The 18,791-nt window shown below is 40.7% G+C and overlaps 1 protein-coding gene across 2 annotated transcripts; it reads left to right on the top strand.

The window, feature by feature from the left end:
• The first annotated feature begins 3,517 nt into the window (after positions 1-3,517).
• On the top strand, positions 3,518-13,943 carry nod2 (nucleotide-binding oligomerization domain containing 2). 2 transcript variants are annotated; one of them, XM_064982371.1, is made up of 13 exons: positions 3,518-3,957; positions 4,407-4,705; positions 7,060-7,311; positions 7,546-7,666; positions 7,832-8,436; positions 8,604-9,793; positions 9,913-9,996; positions 10,136-10,219; positions 10,330-10,413; positions 10,522-10,605; positions 10,755-10,835; positions 10,988-11,071; positions 11,299-13,943. In XM_064982371.1, exons 2-13 carry the CDS (start codon positions 4,457-4,459, stop codon positions 11,369-11,371), a joined length of 2,991 nt encoding a protein of 996 aa, XP_064838443.1. In that variant the 5' UTR covers positions 3,518-3,957; positions 4,407-4,456; the 3' UTR covers positions 11,372-13,943. The 2 variants fall into 2 exon arrangements, with proteins under 2 accessions (XP_064838443.1, XP_064838436.1); XM_064982364.1 differs by having other exon boundaries at positions 3,518-4,705.
• Positions 13,944-18,791: the final 4,848 nt, after the last annotated feature.

Consider the following 18,791-nt stretch of genomic DNA (forward strand, 5'->3'; position numbering starts at 1 on the left):
TAGGGCAGACAGACATGTTCTCTACTTTCTCCCCTTTCCACTTGCCTCCTTTTTTGCAGTAATGCTGCATTCACTTCATTACATGTATGTATACATCCTATTCATACTATTGTTAAAACATCTAATACAATGTTTCAACATATTGTCATTACTTAAAGGGCTGTGAAAACAATTTAAATGTCACAATATATTTAGGGATGCAAAACCCAGATACAAATCATGTGTTTATCTATTGCCACGGACATAGCATCTTTCTTCCCAATCCATTGGCAAATGACTTTAAACTGCATTTTCTCATTTGATGATTTAGGACAGGGTTCCTCAACTGGCTGTGGTTTTATTTGGCCCCTCAAGTTTTCTGAGCAACATTAATATAGATACTTTTTTCTGCGGTAAGAAAGTCTGAAAGGCCTCTCATCGTTCAGTCTTATTCTATGCACAAAGTCTCTTGCTTCGCCACAGTCCAATTTCCCTCTGGAAAATATACTGTCATATTTCACAACCAGGTCTGCCATCTTGTGTTTCCATTCATCTGATACTCCACAGGAGGCAATGTCAACATCAGTCAGACCCATGTCTTTCAACACATCAGCATATGAGCGTTTTTCTACCTGTTCAGTCGTGGTTCCAATGACATTCTGTGCAACATATTGTTTGTCATCACATTGACCCCAGCAGCTGCTGTTTAACTCCAGGTCTTCCAATGCTATACATCGGCCAGTTTTGCATTACACTTCAGTGTAACCGGGCGATCTTGGAGATTAAACACCTCATGGGGTTCCATTTGTCACCCTACAGCAGGCATACAGTACTAACACACTCCTCTGTGCTGCTCAGGACGTTGTGGGCTCTACCATAACAGTACTGCCAATGGAAAAGGGCCATTTTCCTTTCAGCCTACCCCAGACTAAGGGTTCATGTTTTGTGAATAGTGTCACACACCGGCTGAGAACAGCAGTGGCAACTTTTTTTCAGGCATTTTACTTACTTGCCAACGGTCAACATTTTCCACTATGCTTTGAAGTGCATCTGATTCATCAGAAAGGCCATTGACTGGTTGTGATATTGCTTTCCAATATCCATCTGAACTTTTTAGTTGGAGGACGTTTCAGTACATTTGTTACAATGATCACGTCATCAGTTTGCCCTGGCATAACTAAGACTGGCACCAGCATCTTGCAGTTCATTAATTCGATATGGAGCTCATATTCAGATTTGTGATTGACCTGTTGCCCTTCACATCCCACGAGTACTACAGGAGTGAACATTTTCGACATTTCAGTTAAGACATGTTTCGAAGCAATCAGACTCAGCAGATTCACTTAACATACAGGCCATTGAACCACTATCAATGAGTCCTCTCAGTTCTACTGAACCTTGGTCACTGGTGAATAGGACAGACTTTCATTGCCGGGTATTCTCTGAGTACGTTGATATATTACATTTGTGTTGCCTTGATTTTTCTCTTTGTATGAAGACAGTTCTATTTTAGGATCAGTTTCATTTATAGTTTTTAGCTGCACCTTTCCCTTCAAGGTGCAGACCTATTAGTTTAAAGCTAGACCTTGATTTTGTGGCCGCTGCCTGACTGGTGCCTCTCTTCTAACCTCCTGCTTTTGTGGGCAGTCTATGGTTTGATGGCCAGGATTGTGACATTTGAAGCACAGGCGGTCATTAAGACAGTGAGACCGAGTGGATTGAGCCACATCTTTACATATAGCACATGGGAAGGAGGGAGGCAGCTGTACAGTTCTGCGGGGCCCTCTTGTGGCAGGTTGAGCAGTGTTTTGGTTCATAATAAACTGTTCTAGCAGTGTTACAAGTTTTGTTATTGTCACCTGATCATTGCAACTCTGAACTCCTTGAACCGCTGAGCTAAGGACGGGGTGCTCAGGGCTCACTGTTTTTTGGATGTCTTCCTGTAGTGTCAATATGTTTTGCTGTTTTGCTTCCTCCTTGTAGCCAATCTGTCATTTTGGTGGCTGTCTATCAATTTCTGAACTTCACCCACTGTCCATTTCTCCCTAGGCTTGCATCCGAATGCTGTGTACAGTTCATGATTGGGGCAGTGCTTCACAAATATCATGGCGACCACATGACCCACGTCATCCATCTGTTTGCCCTGTCTTTGTAGACATTCATTAGCTAGATCTGCTACTCGGTTAAGGCGCACCCAGTAGTCTAAGTTATTCTCCCCGTGATAAGGTTTGGTTTCATAAAAATCTTGAATTGACGTAGTAGAGGAGATGGTCTCACCAAAATGCTGTTTCAAAATACTGAAAATAACCTCAGGGTCTCTGCTGATGGAACAAGAGGGTTGCTGCGGATTCCTATCTTGACTAAATCCTTTGCCCTCCCCATTAACCTTTCCATGATTTCATTACCTCGCTCTGGCATTTTGTGACCTTTCTTTACCAAGTAAGTCTTCATCATTTCCTGCCACTCATACACAGTACATTTATCTGTTCCATCACCTCTGAAATTGGGTGGCCCACACATGTCAGATTTCATGACAAAGTTAACCTTAGACCAATCTGGCATGCACACTGGGACAGTGTCGGCAGATACCTTGGATGGAGTGATATTACTTGCTGACAGACTCAAAACAATACCGTGACCAATCTCTTGACCCATCTGCTTGACTAAATCAAGTATAACACTGCTGCGTAAGGTATTCATCATCATTGCAGTATTTATCATATCCATCACTCTGACATGTTGTTTGATCAATAACATCCTCTTGTTCATTTACTGATGTTACACCAGCACGCCCGGTAAAGCTATGCTCTACCATTCTAGGAATCTGAGCCCCCCTACCAATACCGGGGGTTACAATATCACAGTTTACTCCCCTAGGTTATAAATCCTCACTCACCAGTAAAAGTGGTGGATCACCATTGGGCTTGACCAGAGTACCTGGATTTTTTGGTGTGGACATATTTAAATTGACTGTCTCATGAAGTTGACGGCAGGTGTAGTCCTCTTCTCTGGAGCATTGCTGTGATTGGCGATGGCTGATCTTGTAGATCCGGGTCACCAACTTCAAGTAGCCCCCCAGAAGAAAGGCACACGGACACCCACACTTCAGGACTCGGTTTTTATCTGCAGTAAAATATATCAAGCATTGATGACAGGCATTGACAGGAGGGTCACACCCACACCCTCACTGCTCTCAGAATATCTATCTCAGACTCAGGAGCGGGCAAACCAACTTCACAAACAGGGGAGAAGCACTTAAAACCCACTAGTTGTTCTTTCAAAGAAATGTATACAAAAACGGTAAGTCCGAAGACCTCTCGTATTGCCAACCTTACTACAATGGCAGCAAATATTCTTATGGATTCAGCAACGCATAATGAAAGGAAACTTTATTTATATCACCCCTTTTCCTGAAGTGAATGGTTTCACCCACTACCCCAAAACTGTGCGTTCTTTGATATCTACATTGCGCGCAGGTTTATGGAAACTCAACATTTACGCTTTGTCACATTTACAAACTGATATTTTGTTATTTTTTGTGTGCAAAATACGTGGGGCTCTAACAGACCTATTTGAAGGGACATTAATCATTGGAATAAAGAGCCCGTATTTAAACAAATTCTAAACGTTTAATTGACATGTCACTTTCACTTTCCCTGTAAATAAAGGGTACATTCACATGTGGTTTCTCATAATTCAATAGCGCTCAATAATACAATACTTTTAGAGAACTTGCAAATGCTTCACCTTGAAATAATAAGTTAACATGTTTATCGATTCGTTATTAAATGGTTTAGGAAAAACCCATCATTTACAGCGGGCAATTTAGCGAAATGAGGAATGAATAATTGTGGAATGAGGAAGAGAGACAGGAGTTGACGATTCTGACTGTACCATTTGCGTGGACCATTCTGTTTCCCAGGACTCGAGGAGACAGATGATGATCTCGAAGAAGTCAGACAAGTCTCCCGCTGAAACGTAAGTTACAATTGTATCTATTACAGATGTAAAGTTAAATGCAGGTGTCACAGTTTCCTTTGAGGCGTATCATCACGTTTTGGATTCACCTGTTACTCACATGCTCTCTATGCACAATTCAATATATGACATTAGCTATATCTTTGCCTTCTCTAAACTTGTTTGACTTTATCTGTATTTTTCCAAGTCAATCGTATTGAAATTTGTGATCAAGTTTGGATTGTGTTCATACATTTCCCTTTTTGGTGATATATTTATTTTTATTCCTTGACATCACAGAGGAAATGAGAGTAAATCATGTGAGTGTGGCATGATGTGGTGGCAGACTTGAAGCTGTGCCTGTGTGCATTTTTAGACTTGATATTCCCTAACAAAATATTTAACAACCCCTACTAAAATGTCCATTAATTATAATCCACATAATAATTCACATTTCCTGTTGCGGCAAGATTATTTTCCTGCTGTAGCAAACTGGCTCAAATTAAGATCCTACATCTGTATGAGTGCCCGGCAGCTGGTCCTGAGGCAGAGAGCAGAGCTGCTGCGTGCCCTGTGCTGTGGTGGCTCTTCTGAGGGTCTGGAGAGTGTATTGGACCTACTTCTGTCTTGGGGCATGCTGTTCTGGGAGGACTACCAGAATGTACTGGTACCATGCCGTGGTCTGTGTGCCAACACAAGGGTGCTACTAGATCTGGTGTACACCAAGGGAGATGAGACCTGTCGTCTGCTTCTGGCTGCTTTCAAACAGGTAGGCACAGCTCTTCACAGGTGATGCCGTTCTAAAGGATGTATGAGCATGTTTTGAACTTACTCATTACTGATGTACAGTGGGGAGAACAAGTATTTGATACACTGCCGATTTTGTAGGTTTTCCCACTTACAAAGCATGTAGAGGTCTGTAATTTTTATCATAGGTTAGGGTTAGGAATCTAAAACAAAAATCCAGGAAATCACATTGTATGATTTTTAAGTAATTAATTTGCATTTTATTGCAAGACATAAGTATTTGATCACCTACCAACCAGGAAGAATTCCGGCTCTCACAGACCTGTTAGTTTTTCTTTAAGAAGCCCTCCTGTTCTCCACTCATTACCTGTATTAACTGCACCTGTTTGAACTCGTTACCTGTATAAAAGACACCTGTCCACACACTCAATCAAACAGACTCCAACCTCTCCACAATGGCCAAGACCAGAGAGCTGTGTAAGGATATCAGGGCTAGAATTGTAGACCTGCACAAGGTTGGGATGGGCTACAGGACAATAGGCAAGCAGCTTGGTGAGAAGGCAACAACTGTTGGCGCAATGGAAGAAGTTCAAGATGACGGTCCATCACCCTCGGTCTGGGGCTCCATGCAAGATCTCACCTTGTGGGGCATCAATGATCATGAGGAAGGTGAGGGATCAGCCCAGAACTACACGGCAGGACCTAGTCAATGACCTGAAGAGAGCTGTGACCACAGTCTCAGAAAACCATTAGTAACACACTACGCCGTCATGGATTAAATTCCTGCAGCACACGCAAGGTACCCCTGCTCAAGCCAGCGCATGTCCAGGCCCGTCTGAAGTTTGCCAATGACCATCTGGATGATCCAGAGGAGGAATGGGAGAAGGTCATGGGAGAAGGAGCATTTTGGTCTAAACTCCTCCAAACACGGTGAGTGTTTGAAGGATGAGTACAACCTCAAGAACACCATCCCAACTGCGACGCATGGAGGTGGAAATCTTGGCCAACAACCTCCTTCCCTCAGTAAGAACATTGAAGATGTGTCGTGGCTGGGTCTTCCAGCATGACAATGACCTGAAACACATAGCCAGGGCAACTAAGGAGTGGCTCCGTAAGAAGCATCTCAAGGTCCTGGAGTGGCCTAGCCAGTCTCCAGATCTAAACCCAATAGAACATCTTTGGAGGGAGCTGAAAGTCCGTATTGCACAGCGACAGCCCCAAAACCTGAAGGATCTGGAGAAGGTCTGTTTGGAGGAGTGGGCCAAAATCCCTGCTGGTCAAGAACTACAGGAAACATATGATCTCTGTAATTGCAAACAAAGGTTTCTGTACCAAATAAGTTCTGCTTTTCTGATGTATCAAATACTTATGTCATGCAATAAAATAAAAATGAATTACTTAAAAATCATACAATGTGATTTTCTGGATTTTTGTTTTAGATTCCGTCTCTCACAGTTGAAGTGTACTTATGATAAAAAATTACAGACCTCTACATGCTTTGTAAGTAGGAAAACCTGCAAAATGTAGTGTATCAAATACTTGTTCTCCCCACTGTATGTACAAAACATTAGGAACACCTTCTCAATAGGAACACCTATTGAGTTGCACCCCCTTTTTCCTCAGAACAGCATCAATTTGTCGGGGCATGGACTCTACAAGGTGCCAAAAGCGTTCCACAGGGATGCTGGCCCATGTTAACTCCAATGCTTCCCACAGTTGTGTCAAGTTGGCTAAATGTATTTTGGGTGGTGGACCATTCTTGATACACAAAAAAACTGTGAAAAGCAGCATTGCAGTTTTTTTGCACACTCAAACTGGTGCGCCTGGCACCTACTACCTTGTTCAAAGGCACTTAACTTTTTTCTTGCCCATTCACCCTCTGAATGGCACACACATACCCAATCCATGTCTCAATTGTCTCAAGGCTTAAAAATAATTATTTAACCTGTCTCCTCCCCTTCATCTACACTGATTGAAGTGAATTTAATAAGGGATCATAGCTTTCACATGGATTCATCTGTCATGGAAAAAGCAGGTGTTCCTAACGTATCGTCTTAGTAAAAAGCCACTAGGCAAAAATGTTGAGCGTTACAAATCAGTTGCCATGTCCCAAAGATACAGATCATTACATAGGTACAGATCATTACATAGATACAGATCATTACATAGATACAGATCATTACATAGATACAGATCATTACATAGATACAGATCATTACAAAGATACAGATCATTACAAAGATACAGATCATTACATAGATACAGATCATTACATAGATACAGATCATTACAAAGATACAGATCATTACATAGATACAGATCATTACATAGATACAGATCATTACATTTTTATTTAATTGTATTGCTTTCAACCAGGTCATCCCTGAGGCCCAAAGAGCTGGCCTCTCTTTTGGAAACTGTCGTACTGCCAATCTAGAAAATACAAGAGATGATACAAAAGAACTACATGGTACAGCTATCCAGACCCTCCAGACAGACAGGCCTGATCTGGTGAGGAGGCTAAAGGACCATATTGAAGGAGCTCTGGAGGTCCTGCTGCATACGGGCAGCTTTACACCATCTGATTGCGATGAAGTGCAGCTACCTGTGTTTACCCCCTCACAACAGGTAACCAACCGCACCCCGAGACCAGTATAACAGCTTTATTTATATCTACATTTCTGGTATGATGTAGAGTACTATGATATTACACAACTTCCCTGTCCCGGAAATTAAGTTCCAGTTTGCACATCTTTGAATCCAAACAGGTCATGCTGTTGTTTGACTTTTTTTATAAGTAGACATGTTATTTAGGTTCAGATAGTAGGGGTGAATGTGAATTAATTGATCTTTGTCATGTAGGCAAGGCGTCTACTGGACCAAGTCAAATCAAAGGGGGAGCCTGCAGCAAAGGTCCTACTGCAATACTTTCAGCAAACAGAGGACCATCCCCCACCATCTAACCAAGAGGCTCCTCCCAAAGGTACTGTATTATATCACAAAGCACTAAAAGTCACACGGCTACTTGCAAGTCATTTGCATACAGCACTAGCACATAGGTGTTACACTAATACTTCTTAGATATTATTTTGTTTGCTATGATGTCCTGTGTATTTCAAACATTCTTATTATTTGTGTGCTGCTGCAGAGTGCTTGTCCTATCAGAAGAAGCTGCGCAGCACTGTGTCGGCCCAGTCACATTTCCTCAGAACGTATGGAGGAACCAGCAGTCTGTCTCTAGAAGACATCTACACAGAGGGTCAGCTGGAGCTTGCCCAGGGTGGCAGTGAGGCCCAGCCCCAGACTGGTGCTCTGGGGCTGGAGGACGTGGTGGGCCTGGTGGGCACCCTGAACCAGGAGGCTGACACTGTGCTAGTCTCTGGGGAGGCAGGCAGTGGGAAAAGCACCCTTCTCCAGAGGCTGCACCTCCTTTGGGCTAGGGGGGAGGCTCTACATGATTTCTTCCTCCTCTTTTCCTTCAGCTGCCGCAGGCTGAGCTCGGTACAGAGGGAGCTGTCTCTCAGAGAGCTGCTGTTCCTGCACTGCTGCTGGCCGGACGGGGACCAGGACCGAATCTTTCAGTTCATCCTGGACCATCCGCACCTCATTCTTTTCACCTTCGACGGCCTGGACGAGCTCATGCAGAGCTTCTCGGACTCAGAGCAGAGGCACTGCTGCCCCACCCAGTGTGCCCCCGTCCCCACCCTGCTCTTCAACTTGCTGCAGGGATCCCTCATGAAGGGGGTGAGGAAGGTATGTTTTATGTATACGGCTAAATGAGATGTGTAGGATTTCTATGTGCAATGTATGTATTGTGTATGTGTCAACTGGGTAATGTATAGTGTTTATTTTGTATAAAGCAGTTCCTGTATAGAGACGATTTTCCCCTCATGGACAATAAAGTTTATCCTCATCCTAAGGTGGTGACTAGCCGGCCAGAGGCAGTGGGTCCCACCCTGAAGCGGTACCTTCGCAAGGAAGTCCTCTTGAAAGGCTTCTCGCCTGGTGGGATCGACTGCTTCGTGAGGAAGTATCATCGCGACCCGACGGTGGCCACCAGGGTCCTGGAGTGTCTACGAAGCAACACAGCTCTACTGGGCCTGTGTCACATCCCGGTTTTCTGCTGGATTGTGTCCAAGTGTTATAAGGAGCTGCTGGGCTGTGGAGAGGGAGAGGGCAGTCCCCAGACCATCACAGATGTTTACCTCATGATCCTGCTGCACTTCTTCCAGCGCCGGGCCTCTCAGAGGAACACGATGGGGATAGGATGGGTGCAGGAGCACCAGGATACTGCCCTGCATCTGGGGCAGCTAGCCATGGAGGGCCTGGGGGCCTCTTGTTACATCTTCACAGGCACAGAGCTACAGAAGTGTGGGGTGACCGAGGAAGATATCTGCATGGGGTTCCTCATCCGTAGTAAAGACCTCTCCTCCTCCACTAACTGCAAACACTACGAGTTCCTGCACATTACCATGCAGTGCTTCTTTGCTGCTCTCTACATTGTCCTGAACAATAACTCGGACCGCTCCACCATCCCTAAGCTCTTTCAGCTGCAGGACAGGCAGCAACAGCCTGGCTTTCACAGGGCATGTCTGGGGCACTGCTTGACCCAACAAGAAGGGGCCTTGAAGGAGGCCAATAAGGCAGCAGAGACCCCCAACCTCCAGATAACAGCCACTTTTGTGTCTGGGCTCTTGGCTCAGCGCCAACGTAGCCTGCTGCTCCTCTCCTGCCCTGGGCCCACTCTGGACAGGAAGTCCAAGCAGGTGGTGAAGTGCCTGTCCAAAGGCATGCAGAAGCACTTTAAATCCATCCCTCGGCCCGTGGAGGGGGAGAAGAAGAGCATGCACGCCATGCCGGGCTTCGTGTGGCTCATCAAGTGCATCCATGAGATGCAGGACAGCAGGATCGCCAGAGACACTATGGCTAAGCTAGAGGTGGAACACCTGAAGCTGACCTATTGTAACATAGGCCCTGGGGAGTGTACTGCACTGGCCTACGTGCTCCAGCACCTTAGGAACCCTGTGGGGCTTCAGCTAGACTACAACTATGTCGGAGACGTTGGCGTGGAGCAGCTGCTGCCTTGCCTGCATGTCTGCCACTCTGTATAGTAAGTGTGGAAAGCTTTACCATGCTATTTACTATGGCACTCACTATGGGATTAACACAACACGCAGGACACTAAACTAAAGCCTAATAATAAGACTATTTTTTATTTCACTCCCTCAGCCTGAGACACAATAACATATCAGATGAGGGAATTCGTAAATTGATTGAAAAAGGCATCCAGTGTGAGCGCTTTCAGAAGATTGCGTGAGTATGGCCAAATCTATTATCCACTGTCAGGTGACCTATAGCGAGGCTATGCTATGGCTATGTCAAATATGCAGATGTAAAAAAGAAAACTGATGAGGTTATTACCTTTATTGATCTGGATTAATGTCTCTGAAAGGCTCTTCAACAACAAGCTAACTGATGCCTGCACAGAGTGCTTCGCTCACCTCCTGAAGATGAAACAGAATTTTCTCTCTCTAAGGTGAGGATATTTTTCAACTCTCACCATATAAGATACTGTACAATGTTACCTCACACTGCAATCGCTAATACCATATTCAATCGAACACTTTCTCTGACTTTGCATTGCAGGCTGGGAAACAATAACATCACAGCAGCAGGGGCAGGGCAACTGGCGGAGGGACTGAGGTTCAATCGGTCACTACAGTTCTTGGGGTAGGAAGCAGACTATCTCTCTGAGAATTACAAAGTTGTTTTTATGCCTATCACAATGCTATAATAATATATCTGGTTGACAATTTTAATATTCTCTCTGTTTTTTAGGCTTTGGGGAAATAAAATAGGTGATAAAGGTGTAGAGGCCATTGCCAATGCTCTCAAAGACAGCCAAACCTTGGTGTGGCTCAGGTAATGTTAGACTAATGATAGGTTGAAACATGAACACTACTAACACATTCATACTATCATGGGCAACTATATGTCCAGACAGCCCTGTTATCATTAAAATACTTCCACATAGGAATAAATCTTACTGTCAGATGTATGTTTCATGGCAGCCTGGTAGACAATGGTGTTGGCAATGCAGGAGCATGTGCTCTTGCCCCACTCATCAAGAACAGTACGCTAGAGGAGCTGTGGTGAGTATATTGATAGCACATCCTGAATACTGAAAAAGACTTTGCAGCTACTCACGTTCCGCTTTGCCTCAACTGACAATTTGATAGTTGTTCAGTAGATTTATGGTTGTGCTAAACACATCTTTCACCCTGCTCTCTCATGCCCTCCACAGGTTAACCAAAAACTGCATCACAAGAACAGGTGTGGAGTGTCTAATACTGGCTCTTGAAAGCAACACTAGTGTGAAGGCAGTGTGGTATGTTAACATAATGCTTTGATCATTTAGACAGCTATATACTGGCTGAGAAATGTAATTTACAAAGTGTTATGTCCTATACATACAGTACAGTATACTGTAGTCTCCTATGCCTCCCCCATACCTCCCTATACATGTGAAGATTGGATCTCTAATCACTTAAGAAGGTCTCTAATCCAAAGACTAGAGTTGTTAGAGTTGTTTAAGAATAATTGTTTTCTTTCTAGGTTGAGAGGTAATGAGCTCAGCCCAGAAGAGGTGGAGGAGATGACACAGCGGGAACCCAGGCTTACATTTTGATGATGCCAAGTGCTGGTCAACTATACTGGAGTATTATTGTTTACAGCCATGTGTATGTCTGTTTGTAATTTATGTAACTTCTTCAGTAGCATTTCCCTTAACATGGTAGTTGTGTTATTTATAGGCTATTATATGCTTTTACGTACATTATGGATCATGTTGGATGTGATGTTCTCTATGATGTAAACAGTGTGGGCAAGCTTGTTTTATCCATTCACAATAAGTAGCAACTTCTGACCTGCTTTGCTACTACAGGCAGCTTGTTTTATCCATTCACAATAAGTAGCAACTTCTGACCTGCTTTGCTACTACAGGCAGCTTGTTTTATCCATTCACAATAAGTAGCAACTTCTGACCTGCTTTGCTACTACAGGCAGCTTGTTTTATCCATTCACAATAAGTAGCAACTTCTGACCTGCTTTGCTACTACAGGCAGCTTGTTTTATCCATTCACAATAAGTAGCAACTTCTGACCTGCTTTGCTACTACAGGCAGCTTGTTTTATCCATTCACAATAAGTAGCAACTTCTGACCTGCTTTGCTACTACAGGCAGCTTGTTTTATCCATTCACAATAAGTAGCAACTTCTGACCTGCTCTGCTACTACAGGCAGCTTGTTTTATCCATTCACAATAAGTAGCAACTTCTGACCTGCTCTGCTACTACAGGCAGCTTGTTTTATCCATTCACAATAAGTAGCAACTTCTGACCTGCTCTGCTACTACAGGCAGCTTGTTTTATCCATTCACAATAAGTAGCAACTTCTGACCTGCTCTGCTACTACAGGCAGCTTGTTTTATCCATTCACAATAAGTAGCAACTTCTGACCTGCTCTGCTACTACAGGCAGCTTGTTTGGTAGCATTATTTTCATATTAGTCATATTAGTCATTGTGATAAGGAACTGGTCTGACACTTGTTTTATGTAAGCACCGTTGGGTGTGAGCCTATTTTTTCCGGCTAATTATCAAATAACAGTCAGGTATTTGAACTGGTACATCAGTATTCTTATGTACCCTACCCTATTGTACATTGACTGGCAGTGCTAGTATGTTTGATAACATGGGTTGATTCAGTGGTAACATGACTCTTATTTTATCAGTGAATCACTAACAGTGATTACATTAGGCCTATTGTGTCAGTGATCTATGGTGGAGATAGAATGGCTTGTTACATTATGTCACCTTGCCTACTGAGAAATGTTAATGTAAGGTTATAACATTTTTAAAATGCACTATGCAGAAATCTCTCCTCCGTTTTCTGGTTCGGAAAAATCGAATAGTTAATTTCAGTATATGTGACAACAAGCAAGTATAGTGTAGAGAATACCAAAAATTTACAAATTGCAGCATTAATTTGAAGTAAAACAGCAATTCAGTGTACTATTAATAATATATAATTTCTCCAAAATATAATATGAAGAATTCCCATGCTACTTTTATCAATATTTGCACATTATTCTGCACTCATAACAAGTCATTTGCATGTCAACACACACACATGCCTGGTTTGAATTACATGAATCTGTGTACACTGTACAAGTCACAGTATAGAAGATCCCAGACCTATCAACAGCACTGTTAATGTGGGAGGCAATTAATTATGTATATAAACCCTGCACTGATGATGGTTTGTATTGGCCATTGAGAGGCTTTGAAGTAGACGTTGACCAATTATGATTTTTCAACGCCGATACCGATTGTTGGAGGACCAAAAAAAAGCCGATACGGATTAATCGGACAATTTATATATATATATATTTGTAATTATAACATTACTGAATGAAAATGAACAATTTTATTTTAACTTAATATAATACATAAATAAAATCAATTTAGTCTCAAATAAATAATGAAACATGTTCAATTTGATTTAAATAATGCAAAAAACAAAGTGTTGGAGAAGAAAGTAAAAGTGCAATATGTGCCATGTAAAAAAGCTAAAGTTTTAAGTTCCTTGCTCAGAACATGAGAACATGAAAGCAGGTAGTTCCTTTCAACATGAGTCTTCAATATTCCCAATTGAGAAGTTTTAGGTTGTAGTTATAGGAATTATCACGTGTCAACTATTTCTCTCTATACCATTTGTATTTCATATACCTTTGACTATTGGATGTTCTTATAGGCACTTTAGTATTGCCATCCTAATCTCGGGAGTTAATAGGCTTGAAGTCATAAACAGTGCTGTGCTTCAAGCATTGCTAAGAGCTGCTGGCAAACGCAGTAAAGTGCTGTTTGAATGAATGCTTATGTCACATTCTGACCTTTATTTCCTTTGCTTTGTATTTATTTAGTATGGTCAGGGCGTGAGTTGGGTGGGCAGTCTATGTTTGTTTTTCTATGTTTTGGGGTATTTCTATGTTTCGGCCTAGTATGGTTCTCAATCAGAGGCAGGTGTCATTAGTTGTCTCTGATTGAGAATCATACTTAGGTAGCTTGGGTTTCACTGTGTGTTTGTGGGTGATTGTTCCTGTCTCTGTGTTTTGCACCAGATAGGGCTGTTTTTGGTTTTCCACGTTTATTGTTTTGTAGTGTTCATGTTTATCTGTTTTAATTAAACATGAATCAATATAACCACGCTGCGTTTTGGTCCTCTACTTCACCACAGGAAAACCCTTACAGCTTACAAGCCTGCTGCTGCCTACTACCGCTCAGACTGCTCTATCAAATCATAGACTTAATTATAATATAATAAACACAGAAATACGAGCCTTTGGTCATTAATATGGTCAAATCCCGAAACTCATTTCGAAAACAAAACGCTTATTCTTTCAGTGAAATACGGAACCGTTCTGTATTTCTTCAGAACGGGTGGCAACCCTAAGCTTAAATATTGCTGTTATATTGCACAACTTTCAATGTTATGTCATAACTATGTTAAATTCTGGCAAATTAATTACGGTCTTTGTTAGAAGGAAATGGTCTTCACACATTTCGGAAAGAGCCAGGCAGCCCAAACTGCTGCAAACTGTCCGGGGGCTGCATTTATTGTAGCTGAAAATGTTAACAAAGCATTGAGAACAATGCTACCTAAATTTTATCAGCATATTGATTGCACAACACGTAGGGCAAATACTCTTTTTTATATATATTTAAAAATAAAAAGTTGATTAAAAACAAATCCATACAGGAAGTACATGTGGGAACACAAGTATATAAAAATAATATACAAAGAACAATTGGGCTAAGGGGTACAATATCACCTTACACACATACAGTACATACACTTATAATTCTAACAGCTTTTGTGTTAGTAGAATTGAATTGTCTTAAAATATAGTTCAATTTATTTTTGTAAGGTAAGAAAATGTGGTGTTTTGTTTGTAAATTTACATTTGTGAATATGAAATTTTACCAAAGGTATAATGAAATTAATTACAAAATTGTTTCAGCTTATTTCTATCGTAGGTAAAGAATTCAAGCAGTACATCTCTCCACAATAGTGTAAAATCTTCATAAATGTGTTCAATTATAAATCTACTGATGTTTTGACACATTTTCCTTACATGAATACAATGCCAAAGAAGATGCAACACCATTTCTGGGTGGTGATTACAAAAGGTACAATTTGACTATGTTTTCCATAAACATCTTCATATAGTGGTTGGCAGGTTAATATTTATAAACAATTTTAAAGGAAACTTCCTTAGTTTTGTTAACAAGTAGGTATGTGTGTGGCAACATCCAAACTTTTTTCCAACAGATATTATCAATAAATCCATTCCAATAAGGCATGACATAAGGTATAGATAGATACAACATCCTGCTGAAACAAGGTTCGTATCACTCTGTTGTTGAATGGACCAAAATAAAAACAAATATATCCTACTGATGAGTCAACAGTCTCTGAGGGTCAGGTCTTAACACGTTCCTGAATAATAAAGCAACATCTGAGGGAATGGCTAAGAAGACCTTGATGAAAAGATAGTGTGTCAAATAGGCAAATGAGAAAGTCAAAACAAATTCATACAAAGCAAGACTACACAAAATATTGTAAAGTGATAAGAATTCCTTATAACTAAGTAAAAAACCCTCGGCATTTACCATTTGGCTCTCCAATCTCCTTGCTTATTTTACCATCAAGATATAAAGATAGAATACCATATGTTAGCCTAGAGATACCAGTTATTCATTTAAAATATAAGTCCCTCTGTAGCCATTGATTTAGCTTCTTCTGTTTTTTTTAATAAGAGGGTTAACATTTTGTAAGCCTCTAGACTTCTGATCCTTATTAATTAATGGTTATGCCTAAATATGTAAGTTCTTCTTTCACTGGAATACCATAATATGAAGGTGTCACACAATCTTTGACAGCTATGAGTTCACATTTATTAATTAATGTTAAGATACAGACCAGACGCTTTGGAAAAGGATTGTATCACATTGATCGATATTGGAATTTGGTTAGCGTTTTTCAGAAAAAGTGTAGTATCGTCAGCCAGCTGGCTTAAATGTTTTTATTTACCAGCTATGGAAATGCCTTGTAAAGGACTATTATTTAAAGAAGTTGGGTGATTAATAAAAAACAGATACGGAGAGATAGGACAACCTTGCCTAATTCCTCTCTTTAACCCAAATCTAGGTGAGGTGCCATATTTCAATTTGATAGAGCTGTTACCATTTGTAGAGTCTTAATAGCCTTACAGAACAAATCCCCAAAGCCAAATTTCTCAAGGGAGTGGAAGAGGAACTGATGCTCTACTGTGTCAAATGCTTTGTAAAAATAAAAATACAATTTGTAGTGAATTTTCTCAAGTCCAAAGAAATAGAGTAAATTCTGTTCTCCCTCCTCAATCCATTTTTTCCTAAATATAATAACGGCTCCTTCTGCTTTTAATCTATATATATTATCCATTTTATTTAATCTATATATATATTATCCAGTTTATTTAAAATATATATATTATCCAGTTTATTTTGTAACTCAATCAGTACCATATTCTCCTCCCCGAGAGGCCGACTGGGGACCTCTGAGAAAGGGAAGTTATCTTAATGATCACCTTTTCCTCCTCGGCTCTTCTGGTCTTAGCAAGATTACTACCATGTTTTCTAAGGTATTTGGACACTTCAAATGTAAAGAGCTCCCATTTCTTGTAATAATATTTTTCTTCACGAGCCCTTTCCCAAACATGTGAGAGCAGATCTTTAACCTCAAACTTAACCATGTCATTATTTAATAACGAGCTATTTAGCTTGCAGTAGGATACTCTACCAAAGTTAGTGTCAGGGGTAAATATTTTCATATGAATGTAAATGGCCCTATGGTCTGTGAGGGGAGTCGTACAAATATTTGTAGTAACACACTCACTATCAATACATTTGGATATAAGCCAAAAATCTATTCTGGACTGTCTGGAACCTGTTTTGTTACTCCAAGTGAACGATATGTCGGCCGGAAACCTTGCTCTCCATATATCAGTAAGATCAAACTTTTCCATAAAGGTATTAAACCCAAATTCTGACTGGTTGTCATACCTGTGGGCCATCTATCAGATTAATTATCTATAGTAATGTTAAAGTCCCCTTCTATCATTAATAATCAAATTGGAAATTTAGAAAACCAATGAAGTATATGTTTCTCTATAGATTCAAGCAACTCATCATTCTCATGTTTGGTGTTGTACCTGTAGAAGTTTACAGTAATGCGTGCAGAGCGTTCAGATCCATGGGAGAGCCAGATATCGTTGCCCCACTGTGACCTCCAGAAGTTGGCAGCATAAAGAAAGTGAGACTCTTGAAAAAAGAAAAAATTGGTTCGAAATTGTTTAGCAAATAAAAATAAGGCCTTGCGCTTTACATTGTTTTCGTAACCCCCTAGCATTAAGAGAAACTATAGACAAAGACAAAACAACAAAGATTATATAGAAGTATAAACTGTTGGATGAGTCAAAAACATAGGAGCAGTGAACGTAAGCGATAAGGAACTGAGATCTGCACCATTTAGGTCAACTTAAAGTGAAAATAGCTTATTCCATAAACTCTGAGTTAGTTGTTATCTGGCTTTTAAAATTCAACTCAACAGAAAATGATGTTCAAGACCAAACCAAGGGTTCTCTTTAGTAAGAGAGACTAAAACCCCTCTTTAGTGTAATCAGGAACTATTCTGAGAAATAAAATACAAAATAATAATTTAAATAAAAGGGTACCTACTCTTTTAAGTGCAAATTAAAGAATAGAATCAAAAATGTTTTTACATATACACGTTCCTAAGACCTTTTTCACTTGGAAATAAGTATTAATAACTAAATACAGCAATAACCGTGTAAAGTCAGAGCAGAACTGTATACACCTTTAAAACAGTATTTTCGTTGTTGTATCCATAACAAATAAATACAACTTTCAGTCTTCTTCTTAAGTTTGTAAACAAAATAGTCCTTCTGGTCTGGTCAGAACAAACTAATACATTGAGGTACCTGAGTATTTTGAACAATAGTCACCTGATGCTTGTTAGGTAACATTAATCAGTACATGGAATTTGATTTTGATTTTCTTATTTAACCTTTATTTAACTAGGCAAGTCAGTTCTCATTCTTATTTACAATGACGGCCTAGGAACAGTGGGTTAACTGCCTTGTTCAGGGGCAGAACTACAGATTTTTACCTTGTCAGCTCAGGGATTCGATCCAGACAGCATCCCTGTAGAATCTGGCAGTGAAGAGATACAGTGCCTTGCGAAAGTATTCGGCCCCCTTGAACTTTGCGACCTTTTGCCACATTTCAGGCTTCAAACATAAAGATATAAAACTGTATTTTTTTGTGAAGAATCAACAACAAGTGGGACACAATCATGAAGTGTAACGACATTTATTGGATATTTCAAACTTTTTTAACAAATCAAAAACTGAAAAATTGGGCGTGCAAAATTATTCAGCCCCTTTACTTTCAGTGCAGCAAACTCTCTCCAGAAGTTCAGTGAGGATCTCTGAATGATCCAATGTTGACCTAAATGACTAATGATGATAAATACAATCCACCTGTGTGTAATCAAGTCTCCGTATAAATGCACCTGCACTGTGATAGTCTCAGAGGTCCGTTAAAAGCGCAGAGAGCATCATGAAGAACAAGGAACACACCAGGCAGGTCCGAGATACTATTGTGAAGAAGTTTAAAGCCGGATTTGGATACAAAAAGATTTCCCAAGCTTTAAACATCCCAAGGAGCACTGTGCAAGCGATAATATTGAAATGGAAGGAGTATCAGACCACTGCAAATCTACCAAGACCTGGCCTTCCCTCTAAACTTTCAGCTCATACAAGGAGAAGACTGATCAGAGATGCAGCCAAGACGCCCATGATCTACAGCTGAGATGGGAGACTGTCCATAGGACAACAATCAGTCGTATATTGCACAAATCTGGCCTTTATGGAAGTGGCAAGAAGAAAGCCATTTCTTAAAGATATCCATAAAAAGTGTCGTTTAAAG

The sequence above is a fragment of the Oncorhynchus masou genome, chromosome 1, assembly GCF_036934945.1.
Source record: "Oncorhynchus masou masou isolate Uvic2021 chromosome 1, UVic_Omas_1.1, whole genome shotgun sequence".
Taxonomy (NCBI): Eukaryota; Metazoa; Chordata; class Actinopteri; order Salmoniformes; family Salmonidae; genus Oncorhynchus; species Oncorhynchus masou.

Excerpts from the sequence above, each read along its gene's own strand:
- nod2 (XM_064982364.1), top strand. The coding sequence starts at position 4,355 with ATGTCCATTAATTATAATCCACATAATAATTCACATTTCCTGTTGCGG. Across the intron at positions 9,794-9,912 it reads CATGTCTGCCACTCTGTATA|CCTGAGACACAATAACATAT; the intron begins GTAAGTGTGGAA and ends TCACTCCCTCAG. Across the intron at positions 10,220-10,329 it reads CAGAATTTTCTCTCTCTAAG|GCTGGGAAACAATAACATCA; the intron begins GTGAGGATATTT and ends TTTGCATTGCAG.